Source organism: Scophthalmus maximus, chromosome 19 (assembly GCF_022379125.1).
Source record: "Scophthalmus maximus strain ysfricsl-2021 chromosome 19, ASM2237912v1, whole genome shotgun sequence".
NCBI lineage: Eukaryota > Metazoa > Chordata > Actinopteri > Pleuronectiformes > Scophthalmidae > Scophthalmus > Scophthalmus maximus.
This window is the reverse complement of record NC_061533.1, coordinates 17,740,507-17,761,326: the sequence shown is the minus strand read 5'-3', so window position 1 is coordinate 17,761,326 and position 20,820 is coordinate 17,740,507. Positions and strand designations below refer to the sequence as shown.

The following is a 20,820-nucleotide window of genomic DNA, read 5'->3' as shown; positions in this document are numbered from 1 at the left end:
AGATATTACAATCCGGACAATAAACTCTTTCTAAGAAGCTTATCGGCCACAACAAAGTTAAGATACAGATAGTCTTGTATGAATCACAGTTGTGTTTTGTTTTTGGGCTTTCCTCAGGGGAAGTACATACTGACGCCATGCCCTATAAGCTATGCAGAGGAGCAGTTGTTGCACTTCTTTGGTCAGCTTCTGGGCATAGCCATCCGCGCAGACGTGCCACTTCCTTTGGACCTACTAGGCTCCTTTTGGAAGGGTCTGGTGGGTGAGTCCTTAGACCCGGAGCAGGACCTGCAGGAGGCTGACGTGCTCACCTTCAACTACGTCACAAAGTTTGAAAATGTAAGGGGATGGTACCCTGCTTCTGATCTCATCAACTTGATGTCTTCCATATTAAGTAGCTTTTTTATGGCGATGTGCTCCTTTCCCTGCTAATACCATGCTGCCATAACACCTTCATATGATTTGTAACTTAACCATGCAGGTGAGCGACGAGGCAGAGCTGGAGGCCCTGTGTGCCGAGATCTCCTCTCAGCACCATTCAGGAGAGAGCCCGGACTCTCCTAGCCGGCCCTGCTGCACCTTCACCTACATCACTATGACTGGCGAGGAGGTGGAGCTTTGTCAGGGAGGTCGCAGTCTAACTGTCAGGTACGGGAAACCTGCTCAGCTGATAGCCCCTGTTTTTGTTGCCTAGCGATCTCCAAACTCTATTTACCTCCAAACCCTGCACATTGGTCTGTTTTCATTCAGGATGTATTGTCTCCTTTTTTTCATTAAGCTGGGAGAATAAGGATGTATATGCGCGGGCGGTGCGGAGCCTTCGTATCAGGGAGCTGCAGAACGTGGAGTGCATGAAGGCAGTGAGTGCAGGGCTGGGCTCCATCATTCCCTTGCAGCTGCTCACCATGCTCAGCCCCCGAGAGATGGAGCTGCGCACATGCGGCTTGCCTTACATCAACCTGGAGTTCCTCAAGGTAAAGCTTACGTTTGTGTCAAATCTACATTTTAAACCCCCATGTATTATGCATACCTGCTCTGGGCTAATCACACAACAGTTGTTATTGGAATTGGTGAAAGATTTTCATTGGTCAGGCAGACCCGTCTATGTAAATTCAATTTTATTTGTATAGCGCCAAATCATAGCATAGATGATCTCAAGACACTTAACATAGTGAGGTCAAGACCTTACAATATTACAGAGAAACCCAACAGTTCCCGCAATGCCCAAGAACTTGTCGACCGTGGAGAGAAAAAAGCTCCCTTTTAACAGGAAGAAACCTCTAACGGAACCGGACTCAGTTGTCTGCCTCGACCGGTTGGGGTGAGAGGAGAGAAATTGGGGGAGAGAGGAGAGGTGGGTGGAAAGAGGGGGAGAGAAGAGAGAGACCAGGTACTGTTGTGTAGCCGTTGTTTTAAAGCTCTGTCAGACTGGTAAGATTGTCTGAACTGTCCGAACCCTCCGTATAGTATTAGTATTAATCACATCTGATCTCTGTACACCCAACTCTCCCCCTGTAGGCTCATACTATGTACCAGGTGGGTCTAATGGAGACAGACCAGCACATAGAGTTCTTCTGGACTGCCCTGGAGATGTTCACTCAGGAGGAGCTCTGCAAGTTCATCAAGTTTGCGTGCAACCAGGAGCGCATCCCGTTCACGTGCCCCTGCAAGGACGGAGGGCCCGACACTGCGCACGTCCCCCCGTACCCCATGAAGATTGCCCCTCCCGACGGAGCCGCAGGTAATAAACTTTAAGACAGACTTTGAATGTGTGTTGTTGTGATGTACTCCGCTGTAGGAAGAAAAGTTAAGGTTTCCGACATTGCATGTGATATTCACATTTGCAGATGTTTCCTGAGGAAAATCACTGGCTAAATTGTGCAGTCTAGTAGGGTTTGCTGCAGATAAGATAGCTTAACAGTCTCTCTCTCTTGTATCACCCAGACAAGGTTATTATCAATGGGAATATATTCCTGGAAAAATAAAGCTTAAATAAAATAAAAATGATCACACAAAAGAATGGCACACAACCACGCACTACCACGCAGAACCATGTAAAACTCCAGTGGTAAACATACATAACGAGACCCATTATTTTTCATTGTGATACACCTTCCTGTGTTTCTGCTCCCCAGGTCAGCCAGACTCGCGCTACATTCGCGTGGAGACCTGTATGTTCATGGTGAAACTGCCCCAGTACACGTCCTTGGACGTGATGCTGGAGAAACTGCGATACGCCATCCACTACCGCGAGGACCCTCTCAGTGGCTAAGCTGACTTGACAACCCCACCTTCCTAAGCGTATATACATGCCCCAACCCCCCCCCCCCCCCCCCCACACACACACACACACACACACACACACACACACACACACACACATTCACTCCTGGGCTTCCCTGCTTTCTTTTTTTTTTAACTGCAGTTTACACAAATGCTACACTTCATGACTTAGTTTGATGTATATTTCGTTCTGGAGGAATTCAGGGAAGATGATCTGAACTAGCACTGACACTGATCACCAGTGTCTGTTCTGGATGCACTTAATTTGCAGACGGCATTGAAGTGAATCAACTGTGACACCATTTTAATTGTTTGCCCTTTTTTTTTCTCCCTCACTTCCCCTGGCTTTAACAGAGGGTTCAGACTCTGTGACTTTTGACAACTTAACAGATATCAGCACTTTACAGCTGCACGGTCAATTCATGATGGCTGAACTCCGGGGTGTGGATCTCAGCTCAACTATCTCTACTCTGAGTTGTTACGGTAACGAACACCAACAAACTGTTATAGTCCTAACGCTTAACCTAGCTGCCTCCCTCTGTCTCCCCTCTGTGGGGATGATGTTCGGAAACATGCCTTTGCTGTACAGTAGGAGCCTCTCTCTGCAGGGTGATGCCGGTTTTGCGTGTGTGAAAAAAAACAACAAATGATTCCCACAGAACTATCTGACGTTTTGAACAGAGGTACGACTACTACAAGATGCCGCCTATTTTTGACCACGTCAGCTACGAGCAGGCAGAAAATGTGAAAAAGTGCTGTACAGGATATTATGTAGTTTACTGCCTGGTTAAAAAAAATGTGACTGCTAAAGGACAAACTAACTTATGCCTATATAAACGGAATACATTTTATTCAAGTCTCTGAAGAGAGGGTATTTATCATATTTAAAAAAACAAAAGTCATGTTAATCAATTAGTTTATGAAATTGCTCTTTGATTTTCCAAGTCGGTGTGGACACATTGTAGGTCGGGTAGGTTGGACAGTAAGAGAGGCCTGCTGGTTCTGACGAACTTACATTTCAGGTTTGTGAAACTGGGAAGGAGACGACGTTCTCATGAGCTGCTCTCCCACATTGTTTGTGATACTGCTACTGAATGTGCAACACAAACCCCCAGACCCCTTGTTCCCCAACATACACAACCTACACACACGACCTTGGGGAAGGGGCGGTGTATTATCTTGAGTTCTGCCTTTTCATAGTTTTCTTTAATGAAAGACAGGATTCTGCTGGGGTTTTTTATTTTTATTTTACCCATAATCAAAAGTTTAGCTTTGTAAAAATGAAATCGAAAAAAAAATAATGTAAATAGACTGAAGTTATGTTTGATGGCAGTTTTTATTAATTGCTAATTTACTTCACCTTAAAATTTTTGGTTTGCACTACTCCTGCAAGAAAAGATTCTAAAAATGAGCAAACTCTGAGATGTCTGTTGGATATCCAGTTTGTTGTGTTGTTATTTTTTATGAATTTTGGATATACCAGTACTCTTATCACCTTTTTTGTCTTGTACTCAGATGGATTCAATTTCTTCTACTCATGGTGAAACATGTTTTCTTGTGTGAGTAAAATTGCCATTTTACTTGGATAGAACTGAAATACAAAAAGACATGATATTTGACGCATATTGAATTGTTTAACTGCTTGCGAGTTTTGGATTCGGCTCAGTTCTTTTCAAGGGTGATATACCGCTGCTAACAGAGACGCTCTCCTCCACTTCCTCCTCCTGCGAGGGGGAAGTAGACAAAGTTAGACAAAGGACTTATCCATACAAAGAGGTGTTGCGATAATGTGTGCTGTACATTTACTTGATATTTATTACAATTATTTATGTTTGCATTAACTTAACTTTTACTGTCTTACCTCTGCACATCAGAAACGTAACATATCTAAAAATGGATTATACAGATGTAAAGAATCAGATGGCATTTGAGATTTCTGTGTCACAATAAAAAAAATGTCTTCATGTACAAGCACTGGTTGACTGTCCTGCTTGGTTTGTTTTCCATTTTGACCCAGACACTAACAATTCTGCGTTTCTTTTAAATTTAATTTATAGATGTTTCTCAGATAAACATTCAGAGTAGCTGGGAAAACATTTTTTGCCACTTGCCGTGGCCTCAAGGACTCGTCTGTCACATGTCTACATGGACAATGACTGTTGATGTTGATGAATGTTGCCAGTGACGCATGTTTTGTCTCCTATAGGACGAGCTCTTTATGTAAGGCCCAGTAGCAACTCCGGTTATGTCACCACTGGCCGTAAACCAGACACCTTTTCAAAGCGGCAGGCGCCGGGCCAGGCCAGTTCCAACTGGATATCCCCCGTCATGCTCCCCGCCGAGTCACACTATCCCTTCAGCACCATCATGTGCCACATTCAAAGGGAACAGATTGAACAGTTTCTTCAGCAAAAATCTGATGCAGTTGTTAAGATATTATAAATATATAAATTAACGTAATGTTGTGGAGGATTGGTGTATGGCTCCCACAAGCACAATTATAATGTAGAGTATCAGTGCTGCGTCTCTCAGAAAATTATCTAATGATGATGATAAAACATTAGTCTGGCACCTTATGTATGATGCAAGAATTTTTTAATTTTTAATACAGAGTTTACAACATTGGCCTGGAGGAATTCCACGAATGTCTCCAGCATGTTGACAAGTCTGTGTAGAAGGAACCCGTCATGTGTCCCACATATACAGCTGTCCCCTCTCTTTCTTTGTCTCTGACAAAAGGGCCCCTCCGCCCCTATATGTTAATGACCCACAGACCAATGCACAGCCAGGAAAAGTGCCACATCCCCTCACAGTCCGGCCAATAGAGCGCTTCTTAGTCCAACAAAAGTTGTGGGGACATCTGCCGTGGTCATGCAAAATATATACGACAGACCCACAAACATCTTCTTTAGCGACCTAAAGATCTTTGCGGCAGAGAGGCCACTTGACCTGGCTGAGGAGTACACTGCTGTGTGATTTGATCCTCACAGAAGGAGTGGACTATATGGAAACACTCTCTGTGTTGTTGTCACACCTGCTGCTTGAAGTTAGAGGTCAAATTTAAACTTTGTGATTACATAATTTATTCACAAAGGTCCTCCCTAAGGTGTGAGGGGCTCAATAAGAAACACAGCTACTGAGACCAGGGCTATAAATGCATTATTGTACGATGAATAGTTTGATGGCACGGGAGAGACTGTAAATAAGCCGCAGCATTTTTGCATTTGCATTTGCACACTTTAAAACAGAAGTTATGTTTAAGGGCTTTATGCGATGCATAAATATGATATGTTGACAAAACACACATGAAGAACTGGATGAGATTTGAAAGCAATAGTTCATCAGAAATCTGTTTGTGATATCGTCATGTCCCTGCGAAGAAGTGGTGCAATCTGTGTTTTACATATGTGCAGGCAGGAATAAGGGAATGTAAAGGAAACAAGTCTTTAGGCCGAATAGTCAGGAATATAATTTATTAACTTTTAAATACATTTCCAAAAAATACAAAAGCAGAAAAAAAACACATACATACATGCACTTTTACAAAGCAAGCATGCGAAAATGAAATGTAACCCAAACGTTTCAGTTCATCGAGGTCTCTAGTCACAAACTACCTCTACCTGAGCAGAATCGCAATCGTAAGATTTTTAAAACAATAATAAAAAAAGACATCCCCCCAAGCTGCTCTGCCTCGTATTTGTCAAGTCCCAGTACTCAGGAGATTTTCACAGTCTGGAATGATTCGGTCAGTGGAGCACATGGACAATGGGATTTAGGGACTGAGACCAGCTGACGGCGGAATAGGAAGGACAGTGGGAAAAAGCTCTTGGTGGTCGGCCGCGCTAGATAATACCGAGCTGTTTCTTCAGCTTCCTGAGTTCCCCCATGCTGATGTTGTTGCCTCCGCACACCACAATGACCACGGGGCCCAGGTGCCGCGGCAGCTTGCCCTCCTCCTGCAGCCGCTTGATAATGCCACTGTACACCGCTGCCAGGGCGGCGCCACAGGCGGGCTCCACCAGGACCTTCTCATCATCTGCAGGAAGAGGAGATACCACAGGAGTTCAGTCTCCCACCGCTGTTGTTTTTGTGTGCGCGCGGCATTCACAACATCCGTTATTCTACCAAAACATTTCAGCCTCCTTCCACATTTTATCACACTACAAACGTCACTCAAACTGTCAAAGCGTTCAGCTTCTTCCAAATTCAAGCCAGCAATCCAGTTCAGCATCAGCCTTTCAGCAGCCGGCATTCACAACGCACACTTTTTCTAGTTTTAGATCCAGTGCACATCTGTTCGGGTGTGTTTCGTACTAACCGACAAAGTGTTCCACAGCTTTCACGGCCTCTTGGTCTGTGACTACTTCTGAGAAGACTGTGTGCTCGTCCACCAGCTTCATCGTCTGTGCAGAGACCCGTGTCAGGCCCAGCGTGGTTGCAACACTGGATGGTAAAAGGAAACGTCAGTTTTTCATCGCAAGAGGAGCATGAGAGTAGTGCGGACATGCCAGACAAGGTCACTGTTTGGACGTCATGGCATCCATGATCGTATGCGCTACCTGGTAATTGCGGGTAGAGTGACCAGCTTTCCGGCCTTCATGGCCGCATTGAGGCTGTGGGCCCCCATGGTTTCCATGGCTACGATAGGCACGTCGGCCCAGTCGGCGCGACGCAGTCCCTCCACCACTCCGTTCAGCAGGCCTCCGCCTCCCACCGACAGCACTATGGCTCCTGGCTTCACCCTTAGGTCTCGCTCCAGCTCCTTCACCAGAGATGTATGGCCTTCCCTGCGGACACAAACACGGTCAGTTTCCTAGAAATTCAACATCGACGTGAAAATGTAAAAGAGGGGCAGCCATAATCCTTTTTGAAAACATAGACAATTTGTGCATGATGTGGCCTTATTTTTCTTGCTCCTTCTCCTTCCGACTGGGATGGCGAGAACATTATAGTCATGTCTCAATCTGATGTCCAACTTGTAGATTCATTATCTGACTACCTCCCCTTAGAGTTTGCACTGTGAAAAGATACAGTGTATCTGACACATCATCTCACCCGGCCCCTGCAACTGTTTCTAAGCATAAGTGTGACTGACAGCGTACGGTATGACAAGTTTTACTATCAGTTATTTGAGCATTTGAGAACAATGTAATTTTCATTTTCACCGTATGGAGAAGAAACTGACTTATCGCCGCCTCCTTCCTCTATCTCCCGATGACAGATAAATGACTACACAAGGATTCCTTCCAAGAGTACACAGTGATACTGACGCGGGCCCTGGGCCGGACTGATTGACATTGTCTTACCAGATAAGGGGGTCGTCAAACGGAGAGATGAGCACCCAGCCAGGGTTATTCGCCACAAGCTGTTGTCCATATTCAATGCTCTCATTTAGAGCCTGACAAAGACAAGACACAACTTCATTTAGTATGATGAATTGAAATGATGTCAAGAACATAGAAGTTTACCAACCATTTATTCTACACTGCCACACCACATTCTACACCACATCTACACAACTACTGGAATTGTCAAATTCAGTGTTATTGTTACACCATTTATCTGCTTGTGCCTTCTTAGCTCTTTGCATTGTCAGGCTGTCCCAAATGTGATAATTGGATGATGGAAAATAGGAAAATAATAAAACAGTTGCACAGTATTGAATCCTAATCCACCATATTTCAACAGAATAAAATAAAATAAAGGGTCAGATTATCTAACCTTGCCATGAATGACCACAGTGGCCCCCTCGTCCTTCAGCCTCTCCACCGTGGGATTTGGTGTGACACTCGGAACCACGATGGTGGCAGGTACCCCGAGCTGACGGGCAGAATAAGCCGCTGCCATGCCAGCGTTTCCTCCTGTGGAGACCAAAAAGTGTCCGAGATTACACACTGATCGCACAACCAACAGGGCCAAAGGTGGCCCTGCTGTGAAATACAATGTCAGTCGCTTCGGTGCCTACCTGAGCAGCAGATGAAACGCTCACACCCTCGCTCTGCCCACTAAAACACAGGATATCACAAAAGGGGCATATTTTCAGGTTGTAATCACAGAGACACGCGTCACATCGCCTCAGCCACACCTTCACCATCACAAGCCTCCTTCAGAGACAGCACTACGGCCATGAAAAACTTAGAAGAAAGTGTCTCACTGTCTGGCAGAGGTGCCCGATGCCCCTGATCTTGAAGGATCCCGTTGGCTGAGATGAGTCCAGCTTGAGGTAAACAGAGGTGCCAGCCACTTTGGTCAGGGCAAGGCTCTGCCTCACCGGTGTGGCCACGTGAAGAGGTTGCTGGGTCTTCATCTCACTCTGAAAAACAGACAGAGCAGTCAATTCTTTCTCCGAATAGTTCAACAAATATTAAGCTGATAAAAGCACATTTGCAAATGGGATTTGCCCCTCCCTAGAATTGTCTTTTTTCTGTTTCGCTCAACGACTATCCCATGAGCAAAAATACAAATATGTCCTATTTGCCTCAACTCACCAGAAGTTGGAAGGTCGGGGGCGGGGGGAACAAAAAGAAAGCTGTGTTATAGATAATGACCCCAGAACGTCCTTATCCCTATACCCCTTGAGACCAACGTGGAGTTTTAAACGCTCAGGTTGTGGGCTTGGCCAAGGAGGGCCCACGTGCAGACCAATCAGCGCTGCGCTTTTCCTGCCCCCGGACCCGCCCACAAGGGCCGCGAGGATGAGGCCGGGGATCTGATTTCCTCGGACAAAAATCTCCTTTCTCGGGATCGGTCGAAAGCTGGGATGTTCGCACAGTTTGCACTTGGACGGAGGGACCGAGATCAAAAAACAAAAAAATCAAACGCGAGAATTGAAACAAAACAACAACAACAAAAAATACATTCACGTGAAACGTCTGTCCGCGTATTGCTGTTATGATCGAGAGATATATATTTTGAACGTTTTCAATCGCACCAATAACATTTGGGGGTTTTTTGGAAAGTGTGTTTTCACTCAATGACATAACATAATGGCACGGACCCTCTTCTCTCCTCCTCCGGGACCCCCCCCCCCCCCCCCCCCTCCTCTGGGACCCCCCCCCCCCCCCGACATTTGGACACGCTGTCCAGCGCACTGTGCAGCAGCGCATTACCAAAAGAGTCGCTACTATTTTGGCCCCGATCTCCAACTACCAAAAGCGGGGGTCCATTAACAGCCTCCGGCCGGACGGTTGAAGCTTGCACGATCCGGTGCTGCTGCTGCTGCTGCTGCTGCTGCTGCCCCAAGGGTGACAGCAATGCAGTGATTTGAAGAATATGTGGGGGAACTAAACTGGGAACATGCTCGGTTTAAATAGGCTGAAGTGCATGTGGGCCGAGCTTGTAACTCACACAGCTACATTGAGGAGGCTTCTTACATGTCCATCACTTATAAGGTGGAGTTTATTTGTATAGGACATCTCAACAGCAAGGCAAAGTCAAAGTGCTTTACATAAAACATCAACAGCATGAACACATATAAAATGACATTAAAATACAACCATTAGAAAGAAAAAGAAAAAAAGCTAAGGTTGGATACGACTAAAAGTTACAGTGCAGTGCAAGAAATGTATAAATTGCTTGTGTACTGAAAGGCATCTGAGAACCGAAAGGTCCTCAGTCTCCATTGAAAAGACCCGGGAGTTGCAGCGGACCGGCGGTTTTCCGGGAGTTTGTGCCAGATTATGTGAGAACTCAACGTCGCCTCTCCATGTTTAGTTCTGACTCTGGGGACAGAGAGCAGGCCTGTCCCAGATGATCTGACAGGTCTGGGTGGTTCACAGGGAAAGCAGAAGATCAGAAATGTACTTTGGCCCTAAAACGTTCAGTGCTCTGTGAACCAACAGTTGTATTTTGAAATCAATTCTTTGACAGACACGAAGCCAGCGTAAAGATCTGAGGACTGGAGTAATATGATCTGCTTCTTTTGGTCTTCGTGAGGACTCGAGCAGCGGAGTTCTGAATTAACTGCAGCTGTCTGATTGACTTTTTAGGGAGACCTGTGAGGACACTGTTACAGTAGTCGAGTCTGCTGAAGATGAATGGGTGAACAAGTTTTTCCAAATCCTGCTGAGCCATAAATCCTTTAATCCTTGATATATTCTTTATGTGATAGTAGGCTGACTTCTTAATTATTTTAATGTGGCTGTTGAAGTCCAGGTCTGAGTCCATGACCACACACAGATTTCTGGCTTGGTTTGAGGTTTTTAACATTACCGTTTGAACCTGAGTGCTAACTTTCAATTGTTCTTCCTTGGCTCCAAAAACAATTGAAAGCTGGTGCATCCAGTCGTTGATTTCCTCAATACATTTCCTCGGTGCTTGTATTAGACCATAGTCCCCAGGTGTTATTGTTAAATAAATCTGTGTGTCGTCTGTGTTATTATGGTGACATATATTTTGTTGTTTTCCATGATCTGAAACCAGTGGGAGCATGTAGATGTTGAACAAAAGAGGCCCCAGAATGGAGCCTTGGGGAACTCCACATGTAATGTTTGCCCACTCAGATTCATTATTACCTATAGACACAAAGTAGTCCCTGTCTTTCAAATAGGATTCAAACTGTGCCAGAGAGTCCCACCCCATATGTTGTGATCGACTGTGTCAAATACAGCACTGAGATCAACTAAAACTAAAAGAGCCATCTAATTGTCCATTTGTGAAGTTTGAATACATTACATTTTTGAAAAAGCCTGTGGGCAGAATTTAAGGCCACAGCTGGAGGATTTTAGATGTTGTATAATGTCCTCCAAGTTTCGGATAAAATTGAGTCATGGTATTTAAATTGATTTTAAGTGGAAAAAAGGACAACACGTGTCCTGCACCTGACGTGGAGGCACTGACTGTTTGTATATTATATATATATATATATAAATATTTTTAATTTTTTCAGTGAAGGAGGCAAATTCATTGCAGGCCCTGGTGGAAAGAAGTTAAGGGGCTACTGACACAGGAGGGTTTGTTATCCTGCCGTGAGTAGTAAACAAGGCTTGTGCATCAGTATTGTTTTTGGCAATGATGTGAGAGAAGAAGTAGTGCTCCTGAGAAAAAATGTATTCTGCATTGAAGAATCCAATTATCCCAAGAGCTTATCAAGCCTTATGCATGTATTGTAAACATGTCATGGCATGATAAAATGTGGAGGTAAAATTCCTATTTCTTTGCTTAAGAGCTGACCAAAAAAGAGAGAATGAAGAGAAACACCACTTTGGAAACTCTCTCATTTGTCAGAGATTTTAATGGCATGATCAAATTGTGCAAAGGCAGGGCCTTAATTAAAAATTTACAACGAGAGCATTTAAGATGTTTGTGCTTGCATATTTATCTTTGCAATCAGTAGTACATGTTGAAAAACCAAAAGGCACCACTCTGTAGTGAAAACGCTAGATCTTCATGTTATTAAGTAACAATGTGATTATTTAAATATCGTTATTTAGATTTAATAATTCAATGGATTAAATGTACAATAAAAGCAGACCTTTCCTATTCATGTAGATGTGGGGCAGATGACAGAAAATAAAAGCATTGTACGACCTGACCTGAAAACATGCTGCAGGAGCGAGACTTGTCTGTCTTCTGCTCAAAGTGATGACACTTTGATCATCTTTATAATAACAAATGTGTGACATATTCAAATCTATAAGCTATAACCCCCCCCCCCCCCCCCCCCCCCCTTGTCAATTTCACTTGTCAGAGCAGGGAAAGCGCAGGTGGAGCCAATAACGTTAAGAATGAATCCATTCCATTTAAATGTCCCATTAAAGTAGTGCCAATAAAACAGCATGCACAATATCAGGCAACCCCTCGACTGGCAAGAGTGCAATTCAGCCATCAGTACTGCTATTAATTACATGTGTTCTTCCTGCTATTTCATAACAAAATGCCTGCTGTGAAAGAACGGCCAATTACAAGAGCTGAGTTACTTCCACTTAGTTCCTAGGCAGTTAAAAGGCTGGTGTCAAAGGCTTCTCTGTAAAGGGCTGTTCCACCATCTGCTGGTGAAGAGCTGCACATACATTTATTTTTTGCAGAGCTCATGAGTTGCATCAGTCGGCCTCAATTCCTGGCACTGTTATAGACCGACATCACGGTAGCTTTTATGTTTTGCAAAATGCCTGCATATTGTTCTAGTTGTCTCAATCTTCGGGGCCAGATATAAACATTTATTGATATGCAGACCGGCTCACCTTACCATGCCGGCCTATTACTTTTGAAAATGTGAAAGCCTTGAGTGGGTGAGTAGTGTCAGTGCCAGTGTGTTGATTCATTCGCTCCGTATAAGTAGTGCAGCTCCTTGTGACATAGTAGAATTTCATGACAACAATCTTTATTCAATTTAAATTTAAAATGCAGGTTCCTGTTTGTCTGCACTCAGTGGTCAAACAAACCTGCATCAACCAATCAAACCCCAGGCAGCGGATTCTGTAAAATGGCAAGTTTTCCTTAGAGTGAAAGTCATACAAGTAAAAGGTGCCATCTGGAAAAGAAAAAAAAAGTAAGAATGTGTATTGACAAAAGATACAATATCTTGTTCTTAATTAAAATCATTTTGACTAAGAACAAGAGCAAGTTACTTCAAAGTTGACGTGACAACAACTTTTGCCCATGTGACAAGCTGCCTGTCACTCAGTCCAGCTGGGACTTCACCCCTGACCTTACAGAGTCCTTGAACGCCTCTAAGCTACACGCCGGCTAACGTGTATTGGTTTGAATGCCACTTTCTTCTTCTTCTTTTAAATGAATTGTGAGAGGTTTATGAACAAAACAATGCGTTGCCAGAGTGCCTAACTCAATAACTGAGCTTCGACTGACTCAGGCTCCCTCAGACCTCCGTGCTTCCCCCTCGAGTCGGCGCTCAGAAAATCCGCTATGGCAACAGTGGGGAAAAGGCACGGGGAAGAAGGAAAAAAAAAAGGAAAAAGAAAAGGAAGAGATTTGACAACATGGCGCACTTTCCCTGAGAAAAGTTTCTCTTGAACGCCGCACGGCTGCCTTTTTTTGGTGGGCTTCCCCCTCGCAGTTTTGTCGAGCCCCCGCGCCGCAACGTGGACTCTTAATTTTTTTTTTTTTTTTTTCCAGCGACACTTGAACACCTCTCGATGGGCAAACAGTCGCTAAACGAGTCCACAAAGATTGTGATGGGGTGAGAGCGACAACCCGTCGCACAAACCGAAGCAGCCAGGACAGGATGGAGAAGCAAGCGCCTCTGAAAGGGAAGGTAAAGAAAAGAGACTCGAAACAACCACTTTGTGCACCGTGGCACCGAGCTGCCGTTCTCCTAGTTGTTGGCGTGTTATTGCCTCCTGAAAAAAAAAAACCCACTTAAAAAAACTTTGAAAAAAAACTCGCGTCCTTGACAGGAAATACCCCCCCCCCCCGCGAAAAAAGACCACTTATGCGAAAACCTCGTAAAAAAGAGCTCTGTCGACTTTCCAGCCGTGCAAACTGCCCCGCGCCGCTGCGAGCCTGTGATTTCACGCCAGCGGAGGATCTCGCAGCTCGTAGACAAACACGGACTGCGAACTCAAAAAGGCGCATTTGAGTTTTTGCACGAAACGCACAAGGGGCTGCGCTGACCAAAGTTCCCACAGTGGCAGCAAACGATTGTTGTTGTTGTTGTTGTTGTTGTTGTTGTTGTTGTTGCCATGAGTGAATCCACATAATTCCCCCAACAAAACTGTCTAATATGTGCAGTCCGGACTATATTTGCCCCTGGGGAGTCGAGTTATCTCCCTGTTAAGTCTCCTTGTGATGAAGTTGGTGGGATGTCCCTCTGCCTCTCTCTCTCTCTCTCTCTCTCTCTCTCTCTCCACCCTTCCTGTCCACACACTGCAGGCAGACCCCCAGTGTGTTGTACCAGATGAGACAACCCAGGTGGGACCCTCTGGTTAGCTCCCTCTCTCTATCCCTAACCCTTACCCCCCTACCCCTAACCCTAAACCCTACCCCTAACCCTAACTCCTAACCCTCGTCCTAACCCAAGTGATAACCTCAAGTCAGCGTCTGGCTGAAGGGTAAACCTGCGAGCCCTGGAGCCACTGATCTTTAATGGACGCGTTTCTCAGCACATCCTTGAGCGGGGAAGACTTTGAATGTCAGCGTGCATGACAGTGCCGTCGGTCGTGGTGCTGACTTCGCTCGCTCAGTCAGTTTGTGCATTTTCCGAGAGGTGTGCGTGGCTTTGGCCATGGCACTTGCAGTACCGTGGGCGATTTTTGCAGCCATATTGATGTTTTCCCCTAATCCGTGGCCGTTGAGTTGGCTACGCGGGGCACAACATGTAGAACACTGGACATGTGAAAGTCCAGCCAAAGTGAAACAGACGAGTCAATTCTTTCCAATCCTGTGTTGTCGAGCCACGGAGAAGATACATGAACGATGAGCACAAATCGAAGAACTGGAAAAAGTAGGAAGCGAGGAAGGTCAAAGGGTGCGAGAAAGCAACTGATCGGCACGGCTCTGTAAACTTGATGTTGAATCTGCTTGATACCCAAGGCCCTCATGTCTGCTGCCTCTACTCCCTGGGCCTCTGGAAGTAATTACCAAGCCTGCCCTATCCCAGAATTCAGTCTGAGGAGGTGTGGTGAGAAAGAGGTAGAATGGAAGCCGGCCCAAAAAACATGCAACCCGAGATGAATTTCATGATTCACGAATACTCAGCGAAAACGTCCACGTTAAACGGACACGACGCTCAGCCGCCTGATCAATCCGACTCCATTGGTCGGCTGGGGCAATAGTAAGACCTGAATCAGTGTGATGATTGGTTCGCATTCTGAGAGTTCGCCTGCCAGTTGGTTCAGGAGTGAAAATGAGTTCGAACAATGATAGATTCAATCCCACATTAATGCTGCCGGCCTTGCTGGAAGGCAGGTATGATTTATCAGCGTAATCAAGATGACTTCATGAACCATGCACCACTGTTGTGTGGCTAAACCTCTGTATTGAAGAGCAACATGTAAAAGAATGAGGACATCAGAATGAATGCAGACTTTGTTTTGAAATAGTCGGATTGTGTAAGACAAAAAACATATTTACAAATATTTTCAACTTTGACAAATCTGTCCTTTGTACACAAAGGTGAGTTAACTCATACTGAGACAAAATATGATAAGACAAGATAAAATAAGATAAAATACGATACGATACGATACGATACGATACGACACGATACGACAAGATAAGATGTACTTTTATTGATCCCCTCTAGGGTAAATTTAAATTTGACACAGCAGCAAAGAAGTGGAGCAGGACAAGGGAAAATGTAATAAGAAATAAAATAAGACTCAAGGTAGATAAGATAAAACTAAAATTACATGATCAGCAATCTCACTCCTCTTATTCTAAAATATATATATATAGCTCAGACAGAATGTACTCCAAAAGATAAACTGTTCATTAAGTTTTATATTATCGAATACTGTACAGTGGGACTTAGAGCGGACTTTATATGCTGTGTCTCTTTGTGCTATCGTTTGTCACATGCAGTTTCAAAAACACCCTTCACTTTTATTATTTATTTAATATTCCTACACACTTCATGTGCATGTTCAAACTTCCCTATAATCCGGTGCCATTGGTGACTGTGAATCTGTTGTAAAGCAGTTTTGGTAGAAAAGCAGGAAGACATTGCCTTGCTCAAAGGTACTCCTGGCAGTTACCTTGAAAAAATATTGTTCCGTCGCACGTTTTAAAGCTCTTTCACTCCTCTCTGTGCGTTCCTCCAGTTTTCAATCTTCGGTTCTCGGACAGCGGGCAGACCCATCCGGTGTGTCGGTGTAGACGACGGCGGCAGGTATGGCCTCAGCAAAGCGGACTTCATGGAGAAAGTGCAGCAGAGCAACGAGGCGTGTCAGCGCGGCGACTTCCAGGCGGCCGTCCATTTGTACAGCGAGGCCTTGCAGGCCGACCCGCAGAACTGCATCCTGTACAGTAACCGTTCTGCAGCCCTTCTCAAAATGGGACAACACCAAGCGGCTCTGGATGATGCTGAAAAAGCTTGTGAGCTCAATCCCAAGTGGCCCAAGGTAAGTGAGCCTCGACAGCGCGAGCAAGAAGACAGAAAAATGTACTTCTCTTAAGTGCACTAAACTACAGCGTGTCATTGTCGAGAATTGTAAATGTCAAACAAATATAATTTGGGAGCTCTGATGTTCATATCATCTCCAATTTCAATTTCAATTACCAAGACTTGGTTGCATAGATTGAAATATAGATACACACAAGTGTCGCTGACAAACCGAACATTTTATCAGCATAGCAGTAAATAATGGAACAGTTTGTAATAAGATATGGTACCATAGTAAATCTTATCGTAGCCTTTTGATAACTTCTCTCCCCCCTCACCAATAGAAGATTTGTCTTCGGTTCAAAGTGTTTTAGGATTCTTCTCACACTGTCAGTCCTCAGTCTCATTCTGGTGGGCTGCTGATCGATACAATTTTCTGGGGTCTTGTCTTTGATCTTGTCCAGGCCGTGTGGACTAACCTGCGATAGATTTCACATTACTCAGCCCCAGAGATCACTCGGCGACCAATTCCTCTCACTGATAGAAATGCATCGATTCCACGATTTAGCATGGAGCGATACTTTTTGTCTTTTCGGAGAGAGATTGATGATTATGTGGTAGAGTGGTATTGATGATAGTTTGTCGCCACCAATGATGCATTAGTGGCCTCCCCTCTTTGATCTGAGGTCTTCTGTCTTCCGGTGCCAAGGTAGGTTTCCCTCTCTGTGAAAATGTGCCTCTGCAGTGAGAACTAACACTGTCACTTTTAATTACATAGATAATAATGTCTTCTTGCCGCATTGTCCCATAGTTATGGGCTTTACAACTGTAAAGGAATAGTAAAACAAATACCCCACACTAATGTAATCCTTGTTTTCTATAGTTCTTCATATTATTGTTGTTGTGAGTTGCTGCTGTGCAGCTGTTATTATTTATTAGATGTTTTTCAGTGCAATACTTTTTCTTTGTCATTTGATAGTTCCAGTTCTACAACAATGATCCCATTTGCATGTCATCACTTCTCACTCCGCAGCGTCTGAGCAGTACATCTCGTCCATTCGGGAGAGGTTTCCCAAACTTTTGAGGCCAGTGAGGCCAAACTATGACTAAAACTCACCGCCAAAAAATCGTTCTCCTTTCTCCTCTTTATACAGTATGCTATCCAAGTACAATGAACTCTTTGTGGTCTGACTGGGGGATGGTTGTCATAATCTAGACAGTGGATTTAGTGCCTGACAGCTTTCGACTCTCTCGCTTGAAAGCTTGCGCTAGCACACTTTGTGTCGGTGTGTAGCCCGACCCTTGTTTCCTACGTGACAAAGCGATTAATATGTCTGTGGAATTGACAATTATACACTGGATCCAGATGATTGCATGCTCATGGTTTGAATTAGGGCTCTTGATCACCACTAGGGGTCAGTCTTGTCAAACAAGAAGGACTTACCAAGTGCTGCAGGACAAAAAGACATTCAAGCAATTCAGTTACCAAGATGCTTTAAAAAACATTCAGCTGTTTTAAGGGAAATGTAATATTCATCATGCCTGGCTTTCATCTTTATGGTAGAAATGTGCTTGAACATGTATCAACGCAGTCATCATGGAGAATTTTGTGGGAGGTGGGGTTATAAATGTAGTGGAGTCCAAGAGCGCAACAAATTCATCTTCCAGTTTTTTTTTTCTTCTGTGATATTTTAAAGAAAATATGAAGGAAAAATAAAATCACATTGAGCTCAAACCAAACTAAGGTTCTTATTAGATCATTTTGTAATTTCATATCCATTTTGGATATAGTGTATCACAACTATTCGGCCTCAAAGACCTGACTCGTAATAGTGGTCTTGACACTCGAGGTGTCGGCCTCGGGGAAAGAACTGCTTTGGGCGTTGTACAGTCCATCTGCTGTGCCTGGATGTTAAATGAAGGAACAGGGATTAAATCACAGCAGTGCGCTCATCAATCAAACGAGAACGAACTAGGGGTGTCGTCTCATAGACAAGGGGCCACAATTATGTCTGTGTCGGGTCACATTTTGTCTCCACAAGCCAGTGTGGGAGGGAAAATAATCAAGCTTTCACGTGCATGACCGTACAAAAGGAGCAATTCATGGAGCAAACCGTTGAATGTAAGCTCACGTTTTTTTTTTTGATACAGGCATACAGTTGTGACACCAACTGCACTTAAGATGGAAAACGTGTCGGCGTCTCTCTGCGGTGCGTGTTTGTGCTTTTTAGGTGCATACAAGTGACTGAGAGGACAAAACCACTTTTCGAGATGGATTCCGTGTGTCTATGCTGCTCCTCCATCTGGTCCCTCCCTCTCTGAGCGGCTGTTCCGGTGACGCGTTAAACAAACAGCCCTTTCTGCCATCACTCCCCGTTCTCCGGCTCGCTGACAGCGGCGTTCCCAGGGAGCCGAAAGACGACTGGCACCGCAGTGTCAGGGGAAACGTCTCCATCATTTTGCTTATCTTCTGATTATAGGTTATGATGGTGTCTATCAAGGGGATCCTGTCTCCTCAAGTGTTAATTGCCCAAATTTGACGCTGATGCCCCCCACTCATGATGATGGGAAGAAACCCACTAGGCTTAGTATTTTTTTTTCTTTTCTCGCATACATTCTTCTTTGTCACGGACATAAAGAAATGTCCATTTACATCCCAGTGGAGGGGCCTTGGCTTTAATTGAGACAATGAGTGTTTGCCTTGGAAAAGGTCACGGTGTGTGGAGCATTGAAAGGGGGATTTTAATTACAGCAGCAGCATATCCAGTAATTGTGTGAGGAGCGGATGCTGACACGTCGAGCGGGAACGAAGCTTCTTTCCCCCCCCCGCAGAGCTGGGCGATGACACCGGCTTTTGCTGTCACTGTGCGCGGAACAGAAAGAAGAAAAATTGCTTTTGTGATTTGAAGACCTCATCCTTCGCCACTCTCCGTAGCACTCTGCTTTTTCACGTGGATGAAAACCACTGATTTGTAATGCTCGGTGTGGGAGTGCATCAAACCGGCTCTCACCTGGTCTCGCCGTGTTAAAAGAATAAAGAACCCGTCTTTTGATCTCATGCGGAGAGTGATTACAGCTCCTGTACCTTTCTTGTTGCTTTCATTCGTCCCATATGAAATATTTATCTCATACCTTTCTGGTGACCTGTCCTGTACTTCTGATGTGCTGAACAATAATGACGTGAAAACATCACAGTGAAGTAAGTAGGGTTGGTGGAGCAGAGAAAATGTATTAGGTTGCTTGTTTGTTTTGAAGCAATATGAGAGGTTATTATATATTTTGCATTTCTGTAATATAGCGTTTATATTTTTTTAACATGGTTTCCTCTGACATTATCATGCAAATAAACATCCTCCATGGGTGGCAGTGTCAGTCCACCAGACTAAATGATCTCAACAACTGTGAGAATGATTGCCATGAAGTGTTGCGCAGACATTCACGGTCATCAGAGGATGAAACCTACTGACGATGGGGATTCCCTGACTTTTCCTCTAGCACTACAATGAAAATATTTTTGGATTTTGAGTGACACATCTCGTAAACTCTCGAATGGAAGCTGTCTTCATACAGGGACTCCGGCAAATGTCCGGATAATGGATTCTGACAAGTATCCGCAGTTCGCCTTTCACATATGACACACACATCACAACAGGAACATTTACAGAACATTCTTTGGCATCTGGGTAGAGCATGGCAGGAGACAGGGCTAGATGATAATCCCGCTGCGGAAAGCAGTGCTTTTGTTTGCAGTCATCGCTGTGAATTTCCCAGAGATTTCCCTGCTGCATCCTCACATGGGCTCACCGTGACATTTTCAGGAAATCTGCCCTGCAGCAGAGGTTACGGAAAATGTCCGGAACAACATTTGTGGACATTTCCATTTCTCGCATAAGCCCTTATGAAAAATTTCAGGAAAATGTCCAGACTTAGGAGCATCGTCTGAAAGCACTGTAACATTCATGTCCCCCTTAGGATGAATAGTAAGTGGTGATCCCCTGACTTTTCATTTAGCACATAATTTTTTATTTTGTAATTAACCAAACATTCCTATGAATATCAGCTGTGGCTTGTGTTTATTTGGGGTTAGGGGGTTAAGGTCAACATCACAATCTTAGCATTGCCATTGCGAGCTTGTTAGCATGCTGCTGTCAGGTCGAAGGACCACTGTGCCTTACTGCAGCCTCACAGAGCCGCTCTAGTCTGATGTGGACGTAGACTTCAAACAACAGAAATATTTTTTCATTTCTCCGTCCTGCCCGTTCTGTGCAGTTTTACATTTCAGTGACAATATTTCAATCTGTAACTGAACACTGCCGACTGTGAAGATGCATTTCCTCACCAAGTGCTTGAACAAATTTAAAGATAAAAATGGAATATGTGACAAATTTGACAAAATAAAAGCATAATTCTGAACCCCTATATTTATATTAAGGCCATGCTATGCGCCAATTAATATTTATAATATCCCTTGATGCATATTTATGATTTGCACAATCTGCTTTGATTTAAAAGTGGTGAATGCGGCTGACATCCCCCTG

General features: G+C 44.4%; 3 protein-coding genes across 8 annotated transcripts in view; 2 read left to right on the top strand and 1 right to left on the bottom strand.

The window, feature by feature from the left end:
* The window catches only part of LOC118313684 (probable E3 ubiquitin-protein ligase HECTD4), a 35,815-nt gene extending 31,558 nt beyond the window's left edge, over positions 1-4,257 (top strand). For all 5 annotated transcript variants that reach the window (XM_047329024.1, XM_047329022.1, XM_047329023.1 and 2 more), the window contains exons 72-76: positions 118-339; positions 482-648; positions 779-974; positions 1,519-1,741; positions 2,136-4,257. In XM_047329024.1, coding sequence (XP_047184980.1) covers positions 118-339; positions 482-648; positions 779-974; positions 1,519-1,741; positions 2,136-2,272 — 945 coding nt within the window. In that variant the 3' untranslated portion in view covers positions 2,273-4,257. The remainder of the gene's footprint in view (positions 1-117; positions 340-481; positions 649-778; positions 975-1,518; positions 1,742-2,135) is intronic.
* Positions 4,258-5,739: 1,482 nt separating this feature from the next.
* Positions 5,740-8,922, bottom strand: LOC118313954 (L-serine dehydratase/L-threonine deaminase). The gene is made up of 8 exons (XM_035639958.2): positions 8,772-8,922; positions 8,438-8,596; positions 8,249-8,288; positions 8,005-8,144; positions 7,590-7,681; positions 6,843-7,070; positions 6,602-6,726; positions 5,740-6,319 (listed from the first exon to the last, which is right to left on the bottom strand). Exons 2-8 carry the CDS (start codon positions 8,588-8,590, stop codon positions 6,126-6,128), a joined length of 972 nt encoding a protein of 323 aa, XP_035495851.1. The 5' UTR covers positions 8,591-8,596; positions 8,772-8,922; the 3' UTR covers positions 5,740-6,125.
* Positions 8,923-13,123: 4,201 nt separating this feature from the next.
* Positions 13,124-20,820, top strand: part of LOC118314092 (tetratricopeptide repeat protein 28-like) — a 164,502-nt gene continuing 156,805 nt past the window's right edge. The window contains exons 1-2 of one of the 2 annotated variants that reach the window (XM_035640234.2): positions 13,124-13,495; positions 16,002-16,301. In XM_035640234.2, coding sequence (XP_035496127.2) covers positions 13,466-13,495; positions 16,002-16,301 — 330 coding nt within the window. In that variant the 5' untranslated portion in view covers positions 13,124-13,465. The remainder of the gene's footprint in view (positions 13,496-16,001; positions 16,302-20,820) is intronic. The other variant, XM_047329206.1, reaches the window with a different exon arrangement.

Bases quoted from the DNA above. Each gene is read 5' to 3' on its own strand.
- LOC118313954 (XM_035639958.2), bottom strand. From the start codon at position 8,590: ATGAAGACCCAGCAACCTCTTCACGTGGCCACACCGGTGAGGCAGAGC. The intron at 8,145-8,248 runs GTAGGCACCGAA...TGGTCTCCACAG, and splicing joins GCGTTTCATCTGCTGCTCAG to GAGGAAACGCTGGCATGGCA. The intron at 7,682-8,004 runs GTTAGATAATCT...TGTCTTTGTCAG, and splicing joins CTGTGGTCATTCATGGCAAG to GCTCTAAATGAGAGCATTGA.